This window comes from Passer montanus, unplaced genomic scaffold (assembly GCF_014805655.1).
Source record: "Passer montanus isolate IOZ18808 unplaced genomic scaffold, ASM1480565v1 scaffold10, whole genome shotgun sequence".
NCBI classification, from domain to species: domain Eukaryota; kingdom Metazoa; phylum Chordata; class Aves; order Passeriformes; family Passeridae; genus Passer; species Passer montanus.
The window spans coordinates 30,422,584-30,443,150 of NW_024356505.1; the positions used below are offsets into that span (position 1 = coordinate 30,422,584).

The following is a 20,567-nucleotide window of genomic DNA, read 5'->3' on the forward strand; positions in this document are numbered from 1 at the left end:
CCCCAACACACTGAGGAAATTAATATTTGGAGCTGAATTTTCAAGCTGTTCTGCCCATGTATGACTGTACACGGCTCATATAGATGACCTAGTTGCATATGCACATTAGCAGCTCAAAGACAGATATCACTATTTAACCAGCTGCAGTGTTTGTGTAGGTATGGAAACCTGCAATTACGAAAAAATTAATGGTTAACTGATACACACAAAACTTCTGTCTCTCAGACAAGGGCATATAGGCAGAAATTTTCACTTTGAAAGTTCTAAGTTCAGCATTGCTGTATCCTTCAGCTTTGTTTTTTTTGCTGTTGAATATCTTCTAGAGTTCTGCACTGTGCAGCAAAAATCTATTTATGCTGCACTGCACAAAAGCAAATACTTCACATAAATGACTAGTTTACAATAGCATGCACAACAAAGCAGAACAAAGTGACCTCAGTCCTTCACATACAAGTGCCTTCCTCCTTTTTATAAAATATTACAATTTTTTTCCTATGGGTAATTTCAGAGTACTTTATCAGTTACATGTCCTTGGTTGTTTGTCTGTAAGCTCTTATGGAGATGAACATCTGTTCCCAGGGATATTTGTACAGAGGAAACATGGGACTTCAATATTTTATCCAGACACAAATTCACAACATGCACTTACAGCCAGTGGCATCAAGACTGTAGAAGATGGAGGTTCATATGCACAAGGACCCTCTTATTGAGGTTTCTGGGGGTCTGAAGCCCTTAGCACTCATCACAAGATTGTCAATTAACAGGAAAGCATTTAGAACACAGTTGGAAGTTTGAATTATCAACATCAGTGTAGAACTAAACCACAATAAGCATAATCAGAGGCAAATAAGAATTATCAGAGGCAAATAAGAATTATCAGAGGCAAAAGCAAAGATGAGTTATGGTGTACCTTGTGAAAGGGCATGGTATACAGAATCTCTGAACTGGCTCAGTTCCTTCTGCAGCACAGGTTGTGTTCTGCAGTATGTGTAAAGCATCTCTACTCAACACAGTGAACTTTCAAGCAAGAACTTGTAGTCTCCTTCCTGCCAACAGGACACAGCTACAGCCTAATTGCTCTGTGATGAAATCTGCCTTGAGGGTGCTGGTCCCTCCACATGGGTCCCAGGCAGCAAATGAGATGTCCAAGGGACTGCTCAGGGAAATGGTTCCTGCTGCTTTTTCCAGACCCAGGAGCTGGTGAAGAAGATGAGAGCTGTGGCATGAGCAGCAGAGCATGCAAATAACCACCAGCTTCTGGGCGGATGTGGTAGCTGAAGGCAGCAAAAAGCTGCTAGAAATTATGTGGTTTTTTCAGCCCCTGAGCACCCCGGTTTATGGCAGGAGGAAAAGGAGGCTGAGAAATTCATGTGCAGGAGGTCTGAGGTACCCTGAGCTGTTTTAAGCATAAAACCTGGAGTAGTTTGAATTCTGCTGTGTCTGTTATTAAAGAAGTTTATGGTCAAAAGAAGTCCTTTGAAACTCTTTCACAGAAAGATCTAGTTCTAAGTGAAAGGATTAAGTTATATATATAGGTAATATATACGTACATAGTTATCATAACTTAATAAAGTTAATAAACACACAGAACACATGAATGATATTTGACTAACTCTCTTGTTTTGATTATCTTATCATAAATGTGCAAGTGACAGCAGAAAAGAAGGAAACAAAGGAAAAGTGGTGGCTCTGTGACCAGATGAAACACATGGAATTTGATTCTGATTCATTCCACCCTTTTTCCATGTGCATTCCATGGATTGCAAGTGGCAACGATTAATAACAAGCCTTGCACTTAGATAAGGTTGAGGAGATTTTAGTGTTTATTCCTAAATAATGAAAAAGGATGAACAATTTTTTTTTTTTTTGCCTCTCTGAAGTCTGATTAGGTCCATTGTACTCGACTGCCAAGAGCTCAGGATGCATAGGGGCCCCCAAGCAGGACACCTGAGAGTCCCGTTGTGTGCCAGGAATCAGAAATGAAAGATTTCCCCCTCTTTCTTCCCTTTACTAACTACTGCTCAACATGTTTTTAAGCTTTCTTGCAGACATCAAACCTCACAGGAAACATCAGTGTGAACACTTGTATGAAAGGCTAATAAGGCATTGTTTTCATATGTCAGTTAGTAATTTCCTATAGAAAATAACAGAAGTAGGAGGAATGTTTCAAAGGTATGAACAAGTTTTCAATATTAGTAATTTAGATATAATATGCTTAAGCATTTCTCTTAGCTTTTGCCAACAGAAATATATCCTAAGTTTCAGGTAAGTAGTGTAAGTCAATTTAAAATTGAGGATAATCAGTTATTTCATATAATGATATTAATACCTGTCTGCTAGTATAGTTTTTTTGTACACGGTAATTGACATGAATAATCTGAACCTGTTCAGGGGTTATGTACCATTCAGCTATGGACCTGATAATATATAAAAAACAACAAGTCCAAAGAGACTGACTGAACTCAAGGAGCTTCTTCATGGTAACAAATGTTTGCAGGATTTCTCCCGTTCTAACAGAGCAAAGCCAAGGCAGCCCATCTTGGTAATGAATGTTGTGTTTAAGGACGTGGAAGAATAGCCACCAGACAGAGACCATTGAGCTCATTCTGTGACTAAAACATTCTAGAAGGGACATAGGTCTTCTGAGGTGAAATCTGAGTGCATGAAAACACCACATTGTATTAATGCTTAACTGTAATCAGCTAGAGATGTAGCACATGCTCAGTTTACTGGGACATTCCACTTTAAGTGCATGTTAAACTAATATTGACTTTTCCACTAAACCAAAATCTCTGTTATTTGTGCCCAGAAGACTGCAAAAACAATGGATGTGGGAAGTAGAAGAATTAATCTTCCTGACCTTTTCTTTTTCTATGCCTTTGGGAGTAAGTCTTTTTTTGTCTGTCTAATGGGGAATATGAGCAATTCACTTGCAACGATTCTTAAATTATGTAGAAGTACTTCACTGTGTTATTTTTTTTCTTTCTTTTGCATTCTTCACATCCAATAAACTCCACGGAGTATTATTAATAACATCTTTAAAATGTTATCTTTTTACCTGTATCCATTCTCTGACAGAATCTTCCCCTGGGGTCCATCCATTCTCAGGGTAATTTAGCCGGGACCTTTCTGAAGACCAGATCGCGCTGTACTGGGAGGAGACAGTGATTTGATCAGAGTGAATTTCTCCTGACTCCATGCCCAGTGGTTCCATGCACTGGAAATCTGAAGAAAAATAAATTACCATCATTATTATGGTCAGCTTTTTTATTTAGACTTTGAATAATAAGAACATTTACCTGCTTTGAATATGAATATCTAAAGAATTTATTTTTATGTGACTTTGAATACTTTAGCAACTTTAAGTGAGGCAGTGTTGGGCTTATGGTGTCATTCTTAATACTGCCATTTGAGTTGCCATGGCAATTCCTGCAATAATAATGCCATACAAATATTTTAGCCCAGTATTTTGGCCATTTCAGTATAGGACAATAGAAGTGTCTATCCTAGGCTAGCACAGACACTCCTGTGGATTCGTAATATAGAACAATGCATGTTCACCTCAAAATTGTGCAAAATCCCAGAAAAGACAAATTAGATGACCTTATCAAATAATTTGATTTTAAAACTATTTACTTCAGTATAAAAAATATAAAATGGTTAAAAAATATTATTAAAATTTTAATCATTCTCTTTGGATTCTGGACACTGGAATTAAATAGGTGAACAAAATTTGAATTCAGGCCACAAAATTATTGACCTAAGGAAATTACCAGCTCTTCTGTAATGTGGTCTATTGTAAATGAGTTGATCATCTCCATTCAATCTCTTTTTGTTTACACAAAAATTACCTAGCTAATTTAGAATCAATTGACTTCCTAATCACTACAGTGAGTTCAAAGGTTGATAGGGCAGAGTGACTCAATTCTCTCAGTCTTTAAAATAAAGGCTCCAACCCCTATTAAGGCAGGGGAAGCCACGAGCTTCAGGCAGATCCTCACACCCAGGTGCTCCTGGGCCTTCATGTCTGTACAAGGGCACCCCAGTACAAGGGCAAGAGAAAAAACCCCATGGGCCTGTGCTTCTGTTCAAGGACTTCTCACTATAAAATAGAATTAATTCCTTTATTAGAATTTAAGCTAAATAACTCTGTGATATGGAGTTGGATATATGTTGGGGTTGGATATATGTTGCTCCTTTTATTGTTTTATTGCACCTTCTCTGGAGCTGATGTTTGTCTAATAAGGGTGGGTGCTGAGCTGAAAGTTTCAACTACCATGAGTTGGAAAAATGAGCTTTAAAGACACAAAATTTTGGGCTTTCAATGAAACTTAAAGTATTGTGAAAAAAAAGTCTTAAATCTTTTATCAGGGATCCAAAAATTTACAGTGAGCAATGTTACCAGGGTATTTTACAGGAACTGTAGCTGGGGCTTCCCATAACTCAATCATACCAAGAGCATTTCCTGTGGAATAGGACGCTCTCCCCCAGTTCTGTGCTGCTTCAGTGTATTAGGTACATGGTGAAGTACTAAACCTGAACTACAGTAGGGTAAGACTCAAAGGAAAGGAACTTTTGCTTGAAACCTAAAGGAAAGCCATAAGCCACTACAGAGAATGCAAAACATGAGAGGTGGAAGTAATACCAAAATACCTAAAAAGTGTCTACTTTGATCTAGACACATTGGCTTTCCCTCTAGTCTACTGAGAGGGACAAGTAACTCCTGAGGACACCTCACATGTCTGAGATAAGTAGATTGGGCTCTCCTCTAGAGGTGATCAGACAGCATAAAGAGTAAGGGTGGCTGAAATTAAACGAGCGAATTCGCTTCTCTGTCTAAGTCTGCAGCATATAAAATGCTTCCTTTTGTCATCCAAAAGGGTTTTCATACACATCAACCTCTGTTCTGCTGTCCTGTGTTTAAGAGCTGAAGGCATCTTAGCATTGCAGATATTATTAATTCTGACTCCAGTGTGATGGTGCATCTGCAGCCTGGGGAGGAGGGGGACATGGGGGACACAAGTTGTTTGTGCTAGTTGTGAAGGGATGGGAGCAGCACTTACACAAGGAGAAACCAAACTAGCTGAAGGTACAATGCTTCCCATCCACAGAGGCTGTGAGTCCCCCATTCCCTCTTCCTGCCTACATGTGTGTAAGAAAGCTGTTAGAAAGGCATGGAGTGGAGGAGAGATGGGGAGTTACAGCTAAATTTTCAGTTTACTTATTTTTCTTTTGTCTTTTTTTTGATTAAACAAGTACATAAAATCTGTATGAATCTGCTCAAAATTCAGTAAAGACATAGAAAGGAGAGGGAGTTTGATATAAAGTGTGTGTTTTATCAGTGAGGAAGGCAATGAAATCTGCAAGGACATGGTGTAACACAGTGTGTTATTTTCCTGTTTCCTTCACTTCATTTCATTCTCTGTCCAAAGGGTAAGCATGAAAAGGAGTCAACTGAGAAAAAAATACGAGACAGAGAACAAAGCTGAGCTAGCTTATGAAATAGTTTAACAAGAGCACATATATTAAATGGGTTCTTTTTATTCAAGAAATCGATCATCAAAGCTTATTCCATGTAATAAAAGAAGGCTTTGGATAGTGCATTCATTGTTCATGTTTCATTGTTTTAATGCAAGTGTTCAATTGCTCTGCATTCCTGCGTTTCCTTGGTCAGCACAGTTTTTCCCAATAATTATCCCAACTTCCTGGCAATACAGTGGAATAAAACTGTAAGGAGAATTCTGCTTCTTGCACTTCTTTTCAAAGGGCAGCTGTTCTTTAAAAAAAAAAAAAGGGAAAAAAGGAAAACAGAACCAATCCTTCTCTACCCTCTTATTATTTAAGGTTTCTTTAAAGCTTCAGACAACACCTGGTGTGCAAGAAGACATAACAGAGAGTATTTTCCAAGGAGCTCTGCGGGATAGATAAATACTGACCTTCTGAGACACTGCTCTGTGACACACTGTAGTTTGCTGAGAAGCCCTCCTTTGCTATTGCACTGTCGGTGTAAAATACCATTGAAAGAATCCCTGTTGAAGACCGGACACGTCCTGGGTTGTTTTGCCCACAATAACGCCCGATGTGTGGGCCAACTGCAAAGAAACAGGATACAATAGTAAACTGCCAGTGCTGCTGTAACAATAGGTGCCACCACAATATCCTCCCAAAGACAGTCCCTCAGCAGGAAACAGTCAACCTCTGTAACAGCTCGAAATAACAATGCCATCAATGATTTAGCCATGAACAATAAATTGTTTATCCTACCCTAGCAATCGTGCTTCTAAAATGCTCCATGAACCTCTGAAAAGGTACAGAACCAGGATTTAGAAAAGTGTCCTTCAAACTGTGCAGAGAGGGCAGTGATGCACAAAATTACTCATACAAAGCACCACAAGTATTTTCCAAAGTGTGATTGAAGCACCAATTTATGACAAGAGCAACTGAATGGCCTGATTTGCCAACCTAGTACACAAGATGCTGTGGGGGGTTCAAACAGTGCCTTCCAGGTTTTATGCTCTATATTGCAGATGATCAGTTAATTTCATCTCAAACATTGATCTTTGAAAAACATTTTTGACACATATTGAGGCTATGACCAGTGGCTATATTCCTCCTTCTTCCCCCTTTATTTATCTTTCAGACCCCCATAGCTCTTTTGCCTACATGGTCAATATTAAAGAATATTGTAAAATAATTTGAGAGTGAAATCTTAATCCTTTCAAAAGAGCAAGAATTTCTTAAGTATATCTCCATGTCACAGAATACACACACATACAGAGTTACATGGTCTCTCTTCATGTTAATACCGTATAAACCAGATTTTGGTATTTTTCAACATTTCCTGTGCAGTGAGATAATCTTTTTCCTTAATTAAGCTACTCAATTCACAACCAACATATGTGGCCTTCTAGCACTTGAGCATTCCCTACAGATAGGTCCTTAGGCTGTGGAATGGTGGTACATCTGTGCTTACAAACAAAAAGAGAAGATAATGCTAAAACCCACCCATGGAGTCAATCATGAAAATAATCATGAGGTGTCATTCTAATGCTTACACCACTGGCTTTCCAGGCTTAAATTAACACCTTGTCATTTCTCTAGGAAGTCCATTACACTTTCAGTTTAAAATATAAAATGTTTAGATATCCTAATTATTCACAGTTCAAAGAAAATCTACAACTAACATAATTTTCTAGTCCTTTGTTGGCATTTTCAACAAGAAAAACAGTTCCAGCTTGGAATAACTTAATACTTCCTTATGTAAGCTACACATTTCTGTAAGGCCCTAGAGTTGCCAGAAAGAGGGAGCTCAGATGTTATAGTTCTTGCTGCCAGCATGTGCTTTTCTATCCATATTCTGGCCACAGTTACTCTTCAGTTGCCTTGACAATCCCATGGCATTTGAAATACCTGCCAATTCAGACTTTTTCCACTAAGGTTGTTCAATGCAGCATTGATAGAATGAAACATCCTATAGAGGACATGAATTGAGTTCTTCCTCATCATAAACATCACTAAAGCTTCATGGTTTTATTTTTCAGAGAGAGAAATTTGTTTAGATTGTTACCATTAGCAGCTTTTTAAAAACACAAAATAATGCCCCACATTCCAGGTGCTGCAGGTTTTTGGTTTTCTGTTTGTTTTTGCTTTATTTTGCATTTTCTATCTGCAAACAACTCTGATCCTGCTCTTTCTCAGAATGGCTTTCAAGATTATAGCTGCTGATGGTGCTCTGAACTGCAAGAATATAAGGAGGATAAGGCTACCATGTTATGGCACTCTGAGCCTCCCTCCTCCCATTTCCTGTAGGGAAGCCTCTTTGAAAGGACAAACAGAAGAGAACTTTGTTTAAAGCAGACAGGCTTTAAGATTCCCCATGACTCACTGGTTTATAATTTTTAAGACATATTTAGTGATTATGCATTTGAGTCTTCAACAGATTGGCCCTGCCATCACAGTACTATTCCCTTTGCCAGCTATGTGGATCCAAGTGCCAAAAATGTGCAGAATATGACACAAAGAGGTATTGAATTTTTTTGTGCAACGTGTAAACCTTAGCCTGCTGAGCTAATATGATATTGATCTGAGCACAACTGGATGAAATAGAAATGCTCCTTCTTCCATAAATAGCTAACACAAAGTTCCTCCCTTCTACTCTTTTTTCCGTTCAAGTCTTGAAAACTTTTGAATGACAATAAATTATCAAATATTTAGTGTGTCACCACATCAAATAAATGCTGTGCAGGAAACCCATCTGAGGAGTCGTTCATGGGGTGAGACTGCTGTCTGTTTAGGTAGACTATGCCACTGGTTATTTTTTACCATCTTCCTGACAATTCCTTAGGAAATGACATGGGATTTCATATTAGACTGTGTAGAGTTCTAAATGGGAATTTTGGGGCAGAAGGTGCTGAAAAGTCACTAGGCCAACCTCTAACTTTGGGCCATCATGTTGCTACGACAGCATCCCCAAGGAAGGGCTACTCCAAATGTGAGTCACTTGGATTATGTCCTCACTCAAGGATGCTTCTACACTACCTGCAGAACAAAGGCATTTCAGTGAGCCAGCTACCTCATCTGGCTGCTGTAGCAATTTCTGACACCTTGGCTCCTCTTCTCACTGACACAGTATTATACAGTGGAAAACTGAGTAACTTTCTGGTTAAAAGATGGAGAGAAAACTAAGAAGTCTATTTTGCATGTGTTTCCCAAAATGCAGAATCTAATTCTACAGCTTGAATAAACCCTTGATTAGTCTTAATAAGTATTTTGGAAGGTTTACAGATGAGAGTGCAGAATATATAGTAAGTGGCTGCTGGTTCAAGACTAAAAAGAAACCTTATCTTTACTGATTACTCTCTTCTTTACTATTGTTTCCCCTTCTGCACAAATAATATTGATATGAGAAAATTCTGAATAATACTGAAATACACTAGCTGAAATATTAACTTTATTAGGTTAAGAACCACCCCAAAAAAAACCACCCCAAAAGCAAGGAAAAAATGTATATCAGACTTCTAAAATATTAGTACAAATCTTATGTTAACTAGCCATATATTTAACTTTAAAGCTGTTTTTTATAAGTTTGCACGTATGTTGTGGACAATATTTTCACATCATTATGATTTTTATTGAAAACATATTTGCACCCAATTTAGGACGCTGAAGAAGAAACAACCAAAAAATTAATTCCATCTTCACATTCCAGTAGTCAACTACACTGAGCTTGTGTATGCTCTTAGATCTTAATGGCTTCTCACAAGAGTGTAGAAAGCAACCACAACAGGAGAAACACACTGAGATTAATAGCAACCTTCATTTGCACTGATGTTAATGACTGCAGTAAAGCATTCTGCTTTGCTCTGTAATTCAGTGGAAGCTCTTGTGGTATTGACTGAAGCAGCAATGCTTAGGCTGTGGTTCTCAAACCATATGTAAACTTCTTTAAATTACGTTTGAGCTCTAGTAGACAGCCTATAGAGCTTCAAAGAGAGCTGCATGATGAATATGTGCAATTCATCACTAAAGCTAGTCCTCGTCTTGAGTGGGCTATTTTTCTTCAAAGTCATCAATGGAGTGTTCTCAGCAGATGCTGGCTGAGATATATCTGTGCCTTGGGCAAAGATATTTTTGGTATCTAGTTTATTCATGCAAAATCATATCTTTCTCTTCTGAGATCTACTCACTCTCCTGCTCCAAATCCACCTGTTATCTCTTTCAAACCATGGTCCCTTTTCTATACAATATTTACAACAAGCACCTATAGTTCTCAGATATTCCTCAACAGGGTTTTTTCACAAAACAAAATGCCAGGTTTGAGACTTTCCTGAATGCCTACCATTCCCCTCTTGAAACAGCAAAACACTTACACCACTGTTTAACTTCAGTCCTGTAAGTGTCCTTGGTGAATTCCTTTTGAAGTCAATCTAACTGTTCACATGCTTCAAAGATAAGCACGTATTTTGTAGAATCAAGTAGCAAATACTCAGCACTTGCCAGCTTCAATCCACTGAAAGGACAGCCAGGTAGGCTGAGGACTCCATGATTGTGACAAAGCATTTCAGGATTAACGTCTTTTTGAATGACTGTTACACTTGCTGTCAAATTCTCTAACAGAAAATTGTTTTCCATCAGTGAAATGGAAATTATGTAGAAGTAAAATGTAAATGGAAGCTTACTGACTTTGACATATCCTTTTAAACATCATTGTGAAAATTTGTTTAAAAGAACATCTCTTTATTTTTTGCTTTTTTTTTGGGGGGGGGAAGGGAGGAAAAAATAATCACAACTGTATAAAACAGCAAATTTATTTCCTGCTGTTCTCTAGGGACTGTAGCTTATTAAATTATATAGTGAAAATATTTTCCACTTATGTTGGGTTTCATCTGCTCTAACTTAGGCATCTGAAGTTTATATCTGACTTAGGGATTCATAGCTTTCACTACAGTCAAAGAGACAAGACACTCCAGAGGTCCTTTAACTGTGTCCTAAAGTAGATGTTGAGACAGGCCAGAGTGGGAAGCTGTTCCTTGCTAGGGACTAGCTGTGCCTGGCTCAAATGCTCATGCCTATTTTCCAGAGATGCATGTTCAGGGGGCTGTCCACTGAATTCTGCTCTAGTTGAGACCACAACTATTTTCCAAAAACCTGTTCTCTCTCTCCTATTACAATACTGCCATCATCCCAGGAAACCACAGCTGTGATGCTGTGGAGCAGGGGATGTGAACTGAGGGATAAACATTTTTCTCCACATATTAAAAAAAACCCCTTTCTGTCACATTTATATCAATGCAATAGCAGCTTTAACACAACCGGGCATGTGAGCAGCAATGCATTACAACAAATAAAAATAACTTCCTTTTCTATGGACATATCACTGAACAGAGTGGGCCAAGGGACGCCCTTTGGACCTGCAGCCAGTCACCAGGGAATGCTCCTGGGACCAGACTAAGAGAGTGACACAACTTGCCCCTGTGAGGTTCTTCCCTCTGGAACTGGCTGACCATGTCCAACTTGCCTGTTGAGAATATTCCCTGGATTTCACTATCCTCCAAATCATGCTTAGGAATTTCTTGGGAAAGTACAAATTGATGTGTGCTAAAACTGTGCAAGGGGTACACCAGCAAATTAGAAGTGCACACAACCATGTTAGTTAATATCAGTTAATAATGCAGAATACTTTTGCACAGACTAAAGGGAAATGGAGAAATGGCTCAAAGACTCACCCTGGGTGAGTCTCCCTCCATCAAAGGGAACCATACTGTCTAATTTACCACTGTGTCGAATTTTACTATTTCCATGTGGATGTAAATTAGATTTTTTCCCCCAGATACTCTCTCTATATATATTCTCCAGTATCCTGACATTCTCTATCTTCAGTTCATGGCCAGGTTGTACCAGCGGTTTCCTCTGCCAGCTTTGCTCTTCAGTTGAAATAGTTGTCCCTCCCAGGGATTCATTCTGTGATGCATTTATAGGAAAGCAATCACATTCCCTCTTTCTTTGTAGTGTTAAGTTAAACAAGAGACACTGACTGCTGGCTGAGGATCATCCTACAGTGAAATGATGCAGCAAACATTTTTCCTACAACTGCTGCAACCTCCAACAGTTTATATCAAAGAAAACATTTTTTCCAGCCTACAAATTCTGTTGAATATTTACAAGTAAACATGCAAGTACCCTTAGTGGATGTCAGGATGATTTTGAGTGCAGAGAGTTTGTGAGACAGTTTGCAGAAGGCTGATAATGCCTGTTGATAATTGGTCTTCAGTGTGGCTCAGCCACTTTCTTGAACCAGGAAATTACGGCTTTGAAACCCTCTACACTGACAATAATGCATTTATTTTTGGTTATATTACACATAAATTGATTTACTGGATCATCTTTTCAAATATCAGTTTAAATGCAAGCTCTACAGGACAGATTTGGCCTATATACAAATAAACCTATTATTAAATGTTCCAGACATCATTATTATACTATTAAAATATTGTTTTTCTAATTGAGGCATTAAATACTAAATAGTCTTTTAGCTACTGTTATGGGTCTTTCTTCACTCTTTATTGAAATGGGTTGAAAAGAGCCATGATAAACCCATTAAGCATAAAATATGAACAAAAAGGTGCAAATATATGTTAAAAGACATATATTTCCTGCAGCACCAATGGAAGATTTAAGAAAAATTATCTCAGGGATTTATTTAGGAAAACAGTCAAGTTTTAATGCATTATTAAAATATATTCCTTAAGTTATATATTTTCATTTAAATCAAATATTAATGTAGGATTAGCAGTTTGTAGAAACTGCCACTGCTGCTCATAAAACAAACAAAAAAAATCTATTAATATGAATTATCACACTAGTGGAAAACTGAAATAGTTGTAATTAGTGCCCAATACAAACAACATAAATCTTCAGTCACTGAATTTTGCTACAAATCTAAGAAGAAAAAGGACAGCTTCAAGATGCTTCTCTTTATCAGCTTATGCCAAACATAGAAACAGTGAAAAAGGCATCACTAATAATCAGCTGTTTCCACACAGCTCATATAGGCATTTGGGCACCCTAAAGGTTGGGCATTCAGCTTGAGCAATCCCTTTTAGGCTGGAGCTGCAGCCTTTAGCTCTGTGCCCTTGGAGAACTGATAGAGGGCTGCCCTGCCTGGCGGAGATTTGAATCTTGCAGACCCAAGATTGTACATGAAAAACATAGAGAAATCATGTAGCTATTTTGTTTGTCAGACTCAATGTAAAACAGGGATATGGGGTTGGCAGAAGGTGAAATGAGGGCTCTCTGGCTCTATAGGGTGAGCTAATATCTAGCTATGCACTTAGTGAATGTGCACAAGGTCAAGTGTGGTCAACAACTAAGTGGAAAATTACTGAGATGGCAGAGATGTTCCAGAAGGGTACCCAACACACCCACCCTGACACATGAGGCCATCTAATCAGAGATTATAAATTAACAAATTAAGATAAAACCTTTGGATTTGCTTAAACTGTTGGAAGAGAGATCACTATAATGGAGGAATCCTGCAGTGCCCAGTCACTGAAGTCACCTGAATGAATAACTCAGTGACTGTTTACTGACCTGGGTAATTGTTTAGTCACTAGGATTTCAACTGCATGGACACCACATTTTCTCTGACAGAGAAATTCTCTGCTGTGGTAGCTGGTCTGTAACACAATTCCTTTGCAAGTCAGAGGGTCAGTACCTAAAGTCCAGTTTCTGCAATTTGTTGGAAATGTCTGGACTATACTCTTGGGTTAGCTGTGAAAATTTGAGGACTCATTATAAGACTTCACATTTAATTTATTTTGGTGTAGAAGGTTCATCACATGTTTCCACTGAACACAGAGGTTTCTGCTAAGCCAACTGTTAAAACTGAACATATTTCATTAAAAAAAAATCATTCACACTATGATATGTTTTACTGAATGAATTTACAGAGCATTTTCTCCATTTCTTTTTAATTCAACTCACTTCACATAAATCAAGCAAGGATCTCTCTAGCATGACAGTTTAAAAAATGGGACTATGCCTTCTGCAGGCCACGACATAGTAATGGTTATGCATATTACAGTCCATTTTTCTCTTACCATCAGGGAATCCATCCCAGATTTCCAATCGGTCATAGCGACAGAATGCTCCCCCTGGAGTATTTGAATCAGGTTCTAGCTCAAAGCTTTCAAATTCCAGTATAATCTCTGACATCTTTGGTGCAAAGATAATGTAAGTGCATTCAAGGCTATTGGGATATTTTTCAGGGAATCCAGGGGACTTTATCACTCCACTTGATGAAGTAAAGTTTCTGGAACATTCAGGTCCTGTAGGAGAAGGAGAAAAATCAACTGGGTTAACACTGTGCTACTAAGCAAAGCAGTTAGCTGGAAAACAAATTAGGTTGTATTGTCTCTCCAGCAGCAAAGGTGGCTTTTCAATGAAACACCTCATTTTAATCGCCGCATTAATCATTCAGCCAGCTTGTTCCTATTATTGATAGTCAGTCATTTAAAGCCCAATCCACATATACTGTCTGATCTTCAATTTTCAATTTGTATGGAACAATATGAAAACTTGTACCAGCTCTAGAAAAAATTATGACAAATACAAAGTCATGTGGGAACAATGAAAGTGTAAGCTGCAGAAATCTCGACAGAGCCCTAGAGAAATAATTATAGCCCCTTCAAGCTCAAATCTTTAAATCTTACAGCTGACAGGCTTTTATTGGTGAAATAGAACTTTTTACAAAAGCGGGTGAGTGAATTCAGTAGAGGGAGTAGTGGTTTCAGATTCCTGGAGCACTGACTCAGTAACTCTGCCAGATGTGACCTATGCCTCCTTGACAAACTAAATGTGAAAGGTAATTCGTACATGTACTGAGGGTGAGTGACTCATTCTGAGTGGTGTTGACACAGGTGCACCAGTAAAATGTTGCTGTTAGTGTGGGCATGATAAACTGTGTGATTACAGGCACTGTTGCTAGAAGTCACCTAATGTCAGTGTTGACACAACAGCTTTTCCTGATGTTCCCACCATGGCATAATGGGATGCTCCAAACAGTGCTCTTGGTGGAGCAGGAAACTGGCAGTAAAGATGTGAGGGTATAAAAGGCCAGGTCACTAGATTTGCCTTTGTGAATACAGGGGACAAACTGGAATCCCTTTCTTGTTGATGGATCTCATTTCTTCTTTATTCAGGACCCTCAGGAATCCTCTCTGTGGATCCCAGACTTGCAGGTGTGCTCAGAAGTCAGCTGCTGGCACTGCCCACACATCTTCCCACAAGGTCTGCCTTTTGACACTCCAAATTTAATAGAGTGATTTACAGTACTTGGGGCATTGGTGGATATCAGCTGGCTTGGGGAGTTTGGATAGGATGTCTCAAATGAAGGTCCTCAGACATGGAGGAGAGGAAGGACATGGAGAGCACAGCTTGGCTGCAGGTCTGTGCAGGAGGATGAAGTGTGTGAGGCCCCAGTGTGGATGAGGATGCTCAGCATCCTTAGAGACTGTAGTTAGGAGCCTTAGAGGATTTCCAATGCCTAACACAGATCATTGAAGGAAAACAGTCTGGCTTGTTGCATATATGAATACTCTTATTTCACTATAGAAAATGTTTTCATTGTGAATGTGCCAAACATATTACCCCCCACAGATCTGGCCACCTCCCAGGTAAATTCAGCACGCAGGAGAGAGGTCTGAATGAATTTACTCAGTTCAGGTATTTTTGCCCTTCAACAGACACTGAGAGGAAATTCTTGAACTATCACATCAATATTCAGAACACTTCATGGCATGTTTTGGAAGATGTGGATATCGATGCTCATGTAACCTGACCCATTCCAATTTGGGAAATTACATTTTGCCTATAATTAAATCACCCCCTTACACATTAGTTGAATATTCCTCTTCTCTCCCTGTCATTCCCTTGTCTCCTTGTCATGTAGGGGAGGGTTGTATTCTGCTTGTTGCTCTTCACTCCCACCAGTAGCTGCTGTTCCAGGATAAAATAGCTTTGCTATGCCATTCATAGTATAAAGTGCTCTGTACTCCTCTTGGAATCCAATAAAAGATGCAATATAAAATGTAAGCCAGGATCATTATTGCTTTATTAAATACAGCCAGATCCTGGCTCTGAGTGCGCAATCGTTGGGCTCTTACACTCACACATAGTATCTCAATGCCAGCTTGCTTTATTTTAAACATGTTTGAATCAATCTGGTGCAAGAAACAGAAACTGTTTTCAGGGGAGCTGTCTCACTAAAATGCCCTCCAAAGATTCTGACCCTTTATTGACACTGTGAAGCAGCTGCAGGAATTACATCAATACTGAGGCTACGAGGAGCTCCATGGGACAATGTGCATGGAAAACTGGCAGAAAAGGTTCTAGTGGAGATACCAAAAGTAGATACTTCTGAGGTGGAGAAACTACATATGTACATGTGTATGAAACAAAGAAAGAGATATGAACTGAAGGAACTCCAGAGAGAGCAAAGAAAAAGAGATGACATTGGGGATAATTTAATCTGCTATCTGTGGGTGTTACTGAGCCAGAAAATCATTTGCCTTCTTGGTTGACACTTTCTTTTCTTTCAGTTTACACTATAAATGTAGTTGACTAAAGTCAGGAATGTTGAATGTGAACTGTGTAGATCCTTTCCTAGTGAATACGTCACTCGTGCACCCTAAAATAGAATGTTTGCCCAAGCCAAAATGATGAACATTTCATGTGGGCTAAGTGTTGGGCAAAATGTGTTTCATGTTTTAGTCCTGTTTTAGTTTTACAACTTCTTCAGTATCTCTCTGGCTGTGCAGCTGAATGAGAAGTAAAGAGTAATGGGCAAAAATAGACTGTGTGCTGGAGTGAAGCTCAGCCTTCAGCTCAGCACCACAGGACCTTGGGCTTGGGATCATTCTTCCCATACCTGGAAAATGAAGAGCAAAGTCATGAATGTGATAAACCAGACATACTTGTCTGGTGTGAGCAGCTGAGTTTCACCTGTGCAAAAGGGTGAACTGCTTTATTTGGCACAGATATTAAAATGCAAAACTGGTACAGCATATATGCATTTTTTCAGACGTTAAATAGGGCTGTGTTCCCACAGCAATGATAATTTTTATCCTTTGTGTACACATGGCATTTTCTAACACTGCATGGTGATAACTGTCCTGACTTAATATACAGTTTATGTGGAATGAACTGGAGTTAAAGTTGCTCTGGGAGCCATAATTTTGCATTTCCTGACGTCCATGTGTGTAAAATCGCATTCATAATGCCATCTTAACATGGTAAATGTGCATCTTTGAGGCATGTAAATGACCACACAAGGAAATAAACACAATGTTTCTGTCAGAGTTCTGAGTTGTCACTGCACTGTCAGGAAATAAATAAAACCTTTTTTTTTGAAAGAGTTCAGTTACTAAAATAGATTGTTTCACAGATCATTCTTTCACTTCTTCTTGTGTTTCAGCCTTGTTCTTTATGAAAGATGGTACTGCATATATAAGCACTGAGAAACGTCAGAACACATTTTCAAGAGTTTAGGCTCCAAAGGATATCAAAATAAATAAAGATATTTTTTCAGAAAGCTTGGTGTCATTTGGATGCTGAATTCTTTCAAAAAATGTGACCCTGAAGGTCAACAAAGGAATTTCTGGGAGTCAAGAGTGGATTTACAGACAGGGAAGATGGTGAACAAGAGGTCTGTGGCCCCAATTAGCACTGTGCAGAGCAGCAATAGCAATAGAAAAGAGACTTCACTACTGTGCTTCTCCTCATTAACAGTGCAGCTGCCACCAAGAGTGTGTGCTGAACACAGCTGAAAGTCTGGCTCTGGCTTAGGTGCATTAAAGGGACTTGGACTGGTTCTGAAAATGGGGCACTGACTGGGAGTGGTGGAAATTTGAAGTTTTGAGCTGCTTTTGTGAATATGACGCTAAACATTGATGTTGCAGCCAATTTTTTCCCCTATAAAATGAATGTTATTGTCTTTTCATATATGATGAGTTTTGGTCCTGTATTCTCCAGAAATGGAATACATGAATTATTACTCTCCATCCAGCTATAGGGAAGATGTATGCCAAAAAGAGTGACCTTACAGCCCTTCTAGCTATTGACTTGGGAAGAGTGTTGTAAAAGAGGGAGTGTCTCTCTGTCTGGTTAATCCTGCACTCTCTATTTCTCTGTGTCCCATAAAGTTAATTGTGCCCACTGGCACAAACTCCTGGCATGAGCATCCAGCAGTTCATGCCTGTGATCAGTGTGAGCTGCTTCTCTCCTTTACCTCCCAAACATGATTTGTGAAAGCAGCAGCAACATCATCTGCTGCCCACGTGTTCTCGGGTCCTTTCCGAGCCCGCAGCCATCTCTTGGGAGCACAGAGCAAAACACTAACCAAAATAACCCAGGGACTCAGAAGGTTGCAGTGCTGTTGAGGCAGTAACATTGTAAATCATACAGTAATTATTATTAAAAAAAAGGAAAGCAATAAAGCTAATGGTTTTAAGATGGTTGAAATGAACAGCTGACAAAAACTACCATATTTCATGCAAAGGGGTCAACCCTCAGACACAGCTGACCCACTGGATTCATGATGATTTACACCCACTGAACACACACCCCACCTTGGAATGACTAGGGTAATAAGATTTTCTCTTTCAAGCATTGTCACGCATTTTCTCCATTCCAAAGAATTAATGTGAACTTTCTGATGCAAGTAAAAATCACAATGAACAATGTAAAAATGAATGGTTTCTTACCTCTTTTGAAAACTTCATAACGGATGGAAAATCCTGCTCCATGTGTCTCATAGTCAGAAACAAATTTAATAAAAAGATATGGTCCTGAAGACACTAAAGGAGGGGGAGCAATTTTTCCACAGTACTTTCCCCATAAGCGTCCTTCAGCATTATCTCCATCAATCACTTCAACATAATCATACCTGGTAGACAAATGGAAGGAAGAAACTTTTAACTTCCAGGAAAGAAGGAGACCTAATTAATTTAGAAACCATAACACAACATAGATAATCAAGAAAAATGCTAGCTTGCTTGGAAAATGCATTATGCTGAAAGATGTAAGCAAAATGAAATAATTAAAATGGACTACATTATGTCTGTAGACATCATCTGGCAACATGGAACTATTAGGAAGAATGGTGTCCATTATGCTTGCAGACAATGTCAGCTAAAGTAACCAATTAACAAAAAAAAAAAAAGGAAATCTCACGAGCTCAATTCTGTATTATTAAATTGTGCTCCTTTGTCTGTGTAGTGTTGTTATCAATACATAATGCATAGCATTCTTTTCAAACTGTGAAGTTCTGTTATGAATTCAAAAATGTCTTCTTGGCTGTAGCTCTTTATGAACAATACTTTGATTTCCATATGCTGTCCTCCAAACATATGTCCACAGAATAATAAATAAATCCCTAAACATTATATTTTGTTCAAAACTCCATGATGCTGCAGATCAGTGGTAGAAAAATCTGTTCTTTTCCTTATTATCTGGACAATTAGTTTAGAGCATATCACAAAATCCTCAAGTCAGTCAGCAGTTGGTTTTTCTCAGAAAAAAAAAGTTTCAATACAAATCACCTTTGCTTAGGTATTTGAATCAAGAAGTGGTGTTCCCACATTTATATTTGTACAGCATGTGATTACTAGACAGACTGGGCTAAAAACCTCTGTGATTATTTGCATCAAACCTAAGACTGTATAAGGAAAAGCATGTCATAACCAAATAATGATTGGTAGCAAAAGTTTGCCTGTGAGCAACACTTTAGGGCTCCTCAGCTCTGTCACCAGAGATGCCAGCGTGTGGTGTCTGGTCTGACAGATTTGGTGTTCAAGGGCTGAGGAGAGCAAGCCCAGCAGGCTGGTGCTAAACCAGCCCAGGGAATACAACTGAGATCGAAGGGAGGGCAGGTGCAGAGACAGGGATGCTCTTAAGTTTTATTAGCAGATGATTTCACTTGACCCCAGACAGAAAAGATGATCAGACCAAATCTGTAGAACCAGTTTTATCTTCTCCTAGAAGGTGGTGGCATTTGGAGCTCGGGTTGTGTCCTGTGACTCTTTCAGACAGCAGCAAAAGGCTTTTCCCTGCCTCTGTGTGGGTCTGTCGTGGTCTGTGTCTCAGCCACGCTGCCCTTTCATTTAACAAGTTGCTGTTAGCCAGACAATCTCATTTACTTTTCATTATCTTACTACGACTGACATTAAAATGTTGCCATTAATTTGTTTAGACCTTTATATTCTACTGTTATGCTTACTGAAATGTTCCAAGCATATTAATATACAAGGAAGAGCTAAAAATGACAGGACAATAAAGTGTGTCTGGCATTTTTAAAGAGATCAAAGGAAAAAAATGTCTTCATGATGACCAATGTCATTTTTAACAACTCTGCTCCAAACCATCCAGGGCACATTACTTATGTTTACATGAAGTCCTGTGAGACAGCTGCAAAGATGATATCACTAGTTAAAGTGGACAGCTTAAGGCTCCTTAAATTAAAAATGACATTACCTCATCAGTTAAAATTGTGTGCCAGCTTTGGTGTATATCAAATAGAAAATAAAGCTGACACTGATGGAACTGTAAGCATTAACATATGTGAAATATTGTGTTAACTGCATTTTTTCTTATGTATTTGGTTTTTCTAGTAGCAATTGCTCAGCTCACTAGCTTTCCTGTCCCAGTGCAGACTGGTGGAAATACAAAGTGGAAATATGCATTTCTGAGATAATTTTACAGATACTTAAGTAGTCTGTAGTTTTTAAAATAAGACTCTTGTTCTTTCTATAATATCTTTATGGTATGTGTATAACAGGATTTAAAAGTCAGGAGAAGAGTTGTAAAGAGACTTCAGAATTGGTGGGGTTTTGTTTTTTATTTTCCCTTTTCAGAAATATCCTTTAAAGTTCCAGCTCTAGGTTCCCTGCAAAACTTGTATAAATTACTCAGAGATACATGCTACTAGTTTTTATATTTTAGGGAAAAAAAAGTATGCTGAGAATTTTTAACAAGACAACCTTTCTCCAAATAATCAAATGCTTGTTAAAAAG

At 38.6% G+C, this 20,567-nt stretch overlaps 1 protein-coding gene across 4 annotated transcripts in view; it reads right to left on the reverse strand.

Annotated features, from left to right (window-relative positions):
• Positions 1–20,567, reverse strand: part of NRP1 (neuropilin 1) — a 114,329-nt gene that overhangs the window by 49,133 nt on the left and 44,629 nt on the right. For all 4 annotated transcript variants that reach the window (XM_039706764.1, XM_039706757.1, XM_039706752.1 and 1 more), the window contains exons 3-6: positions 18,261–18,442; positions 13,599–13,826; positions 5,937–6,092; positions 3,059–3,225 (exon numbers count right to left, since the gene is read on the reverse strand). In XM_039706764.1, coding sequence (XP_039562698.1) covers positions 3,059–3,225; positions 5,937–6,092; positions 13,599–13,826; positions 18,261–18,442 — 733 coding nt within the window. The remainder of the gene's footprint in view (positions 1–3,058; positions 3,226–5,936; positions 6,093–13,598; positions 13,827–18,260; positions 18,443–20,567) is intronic.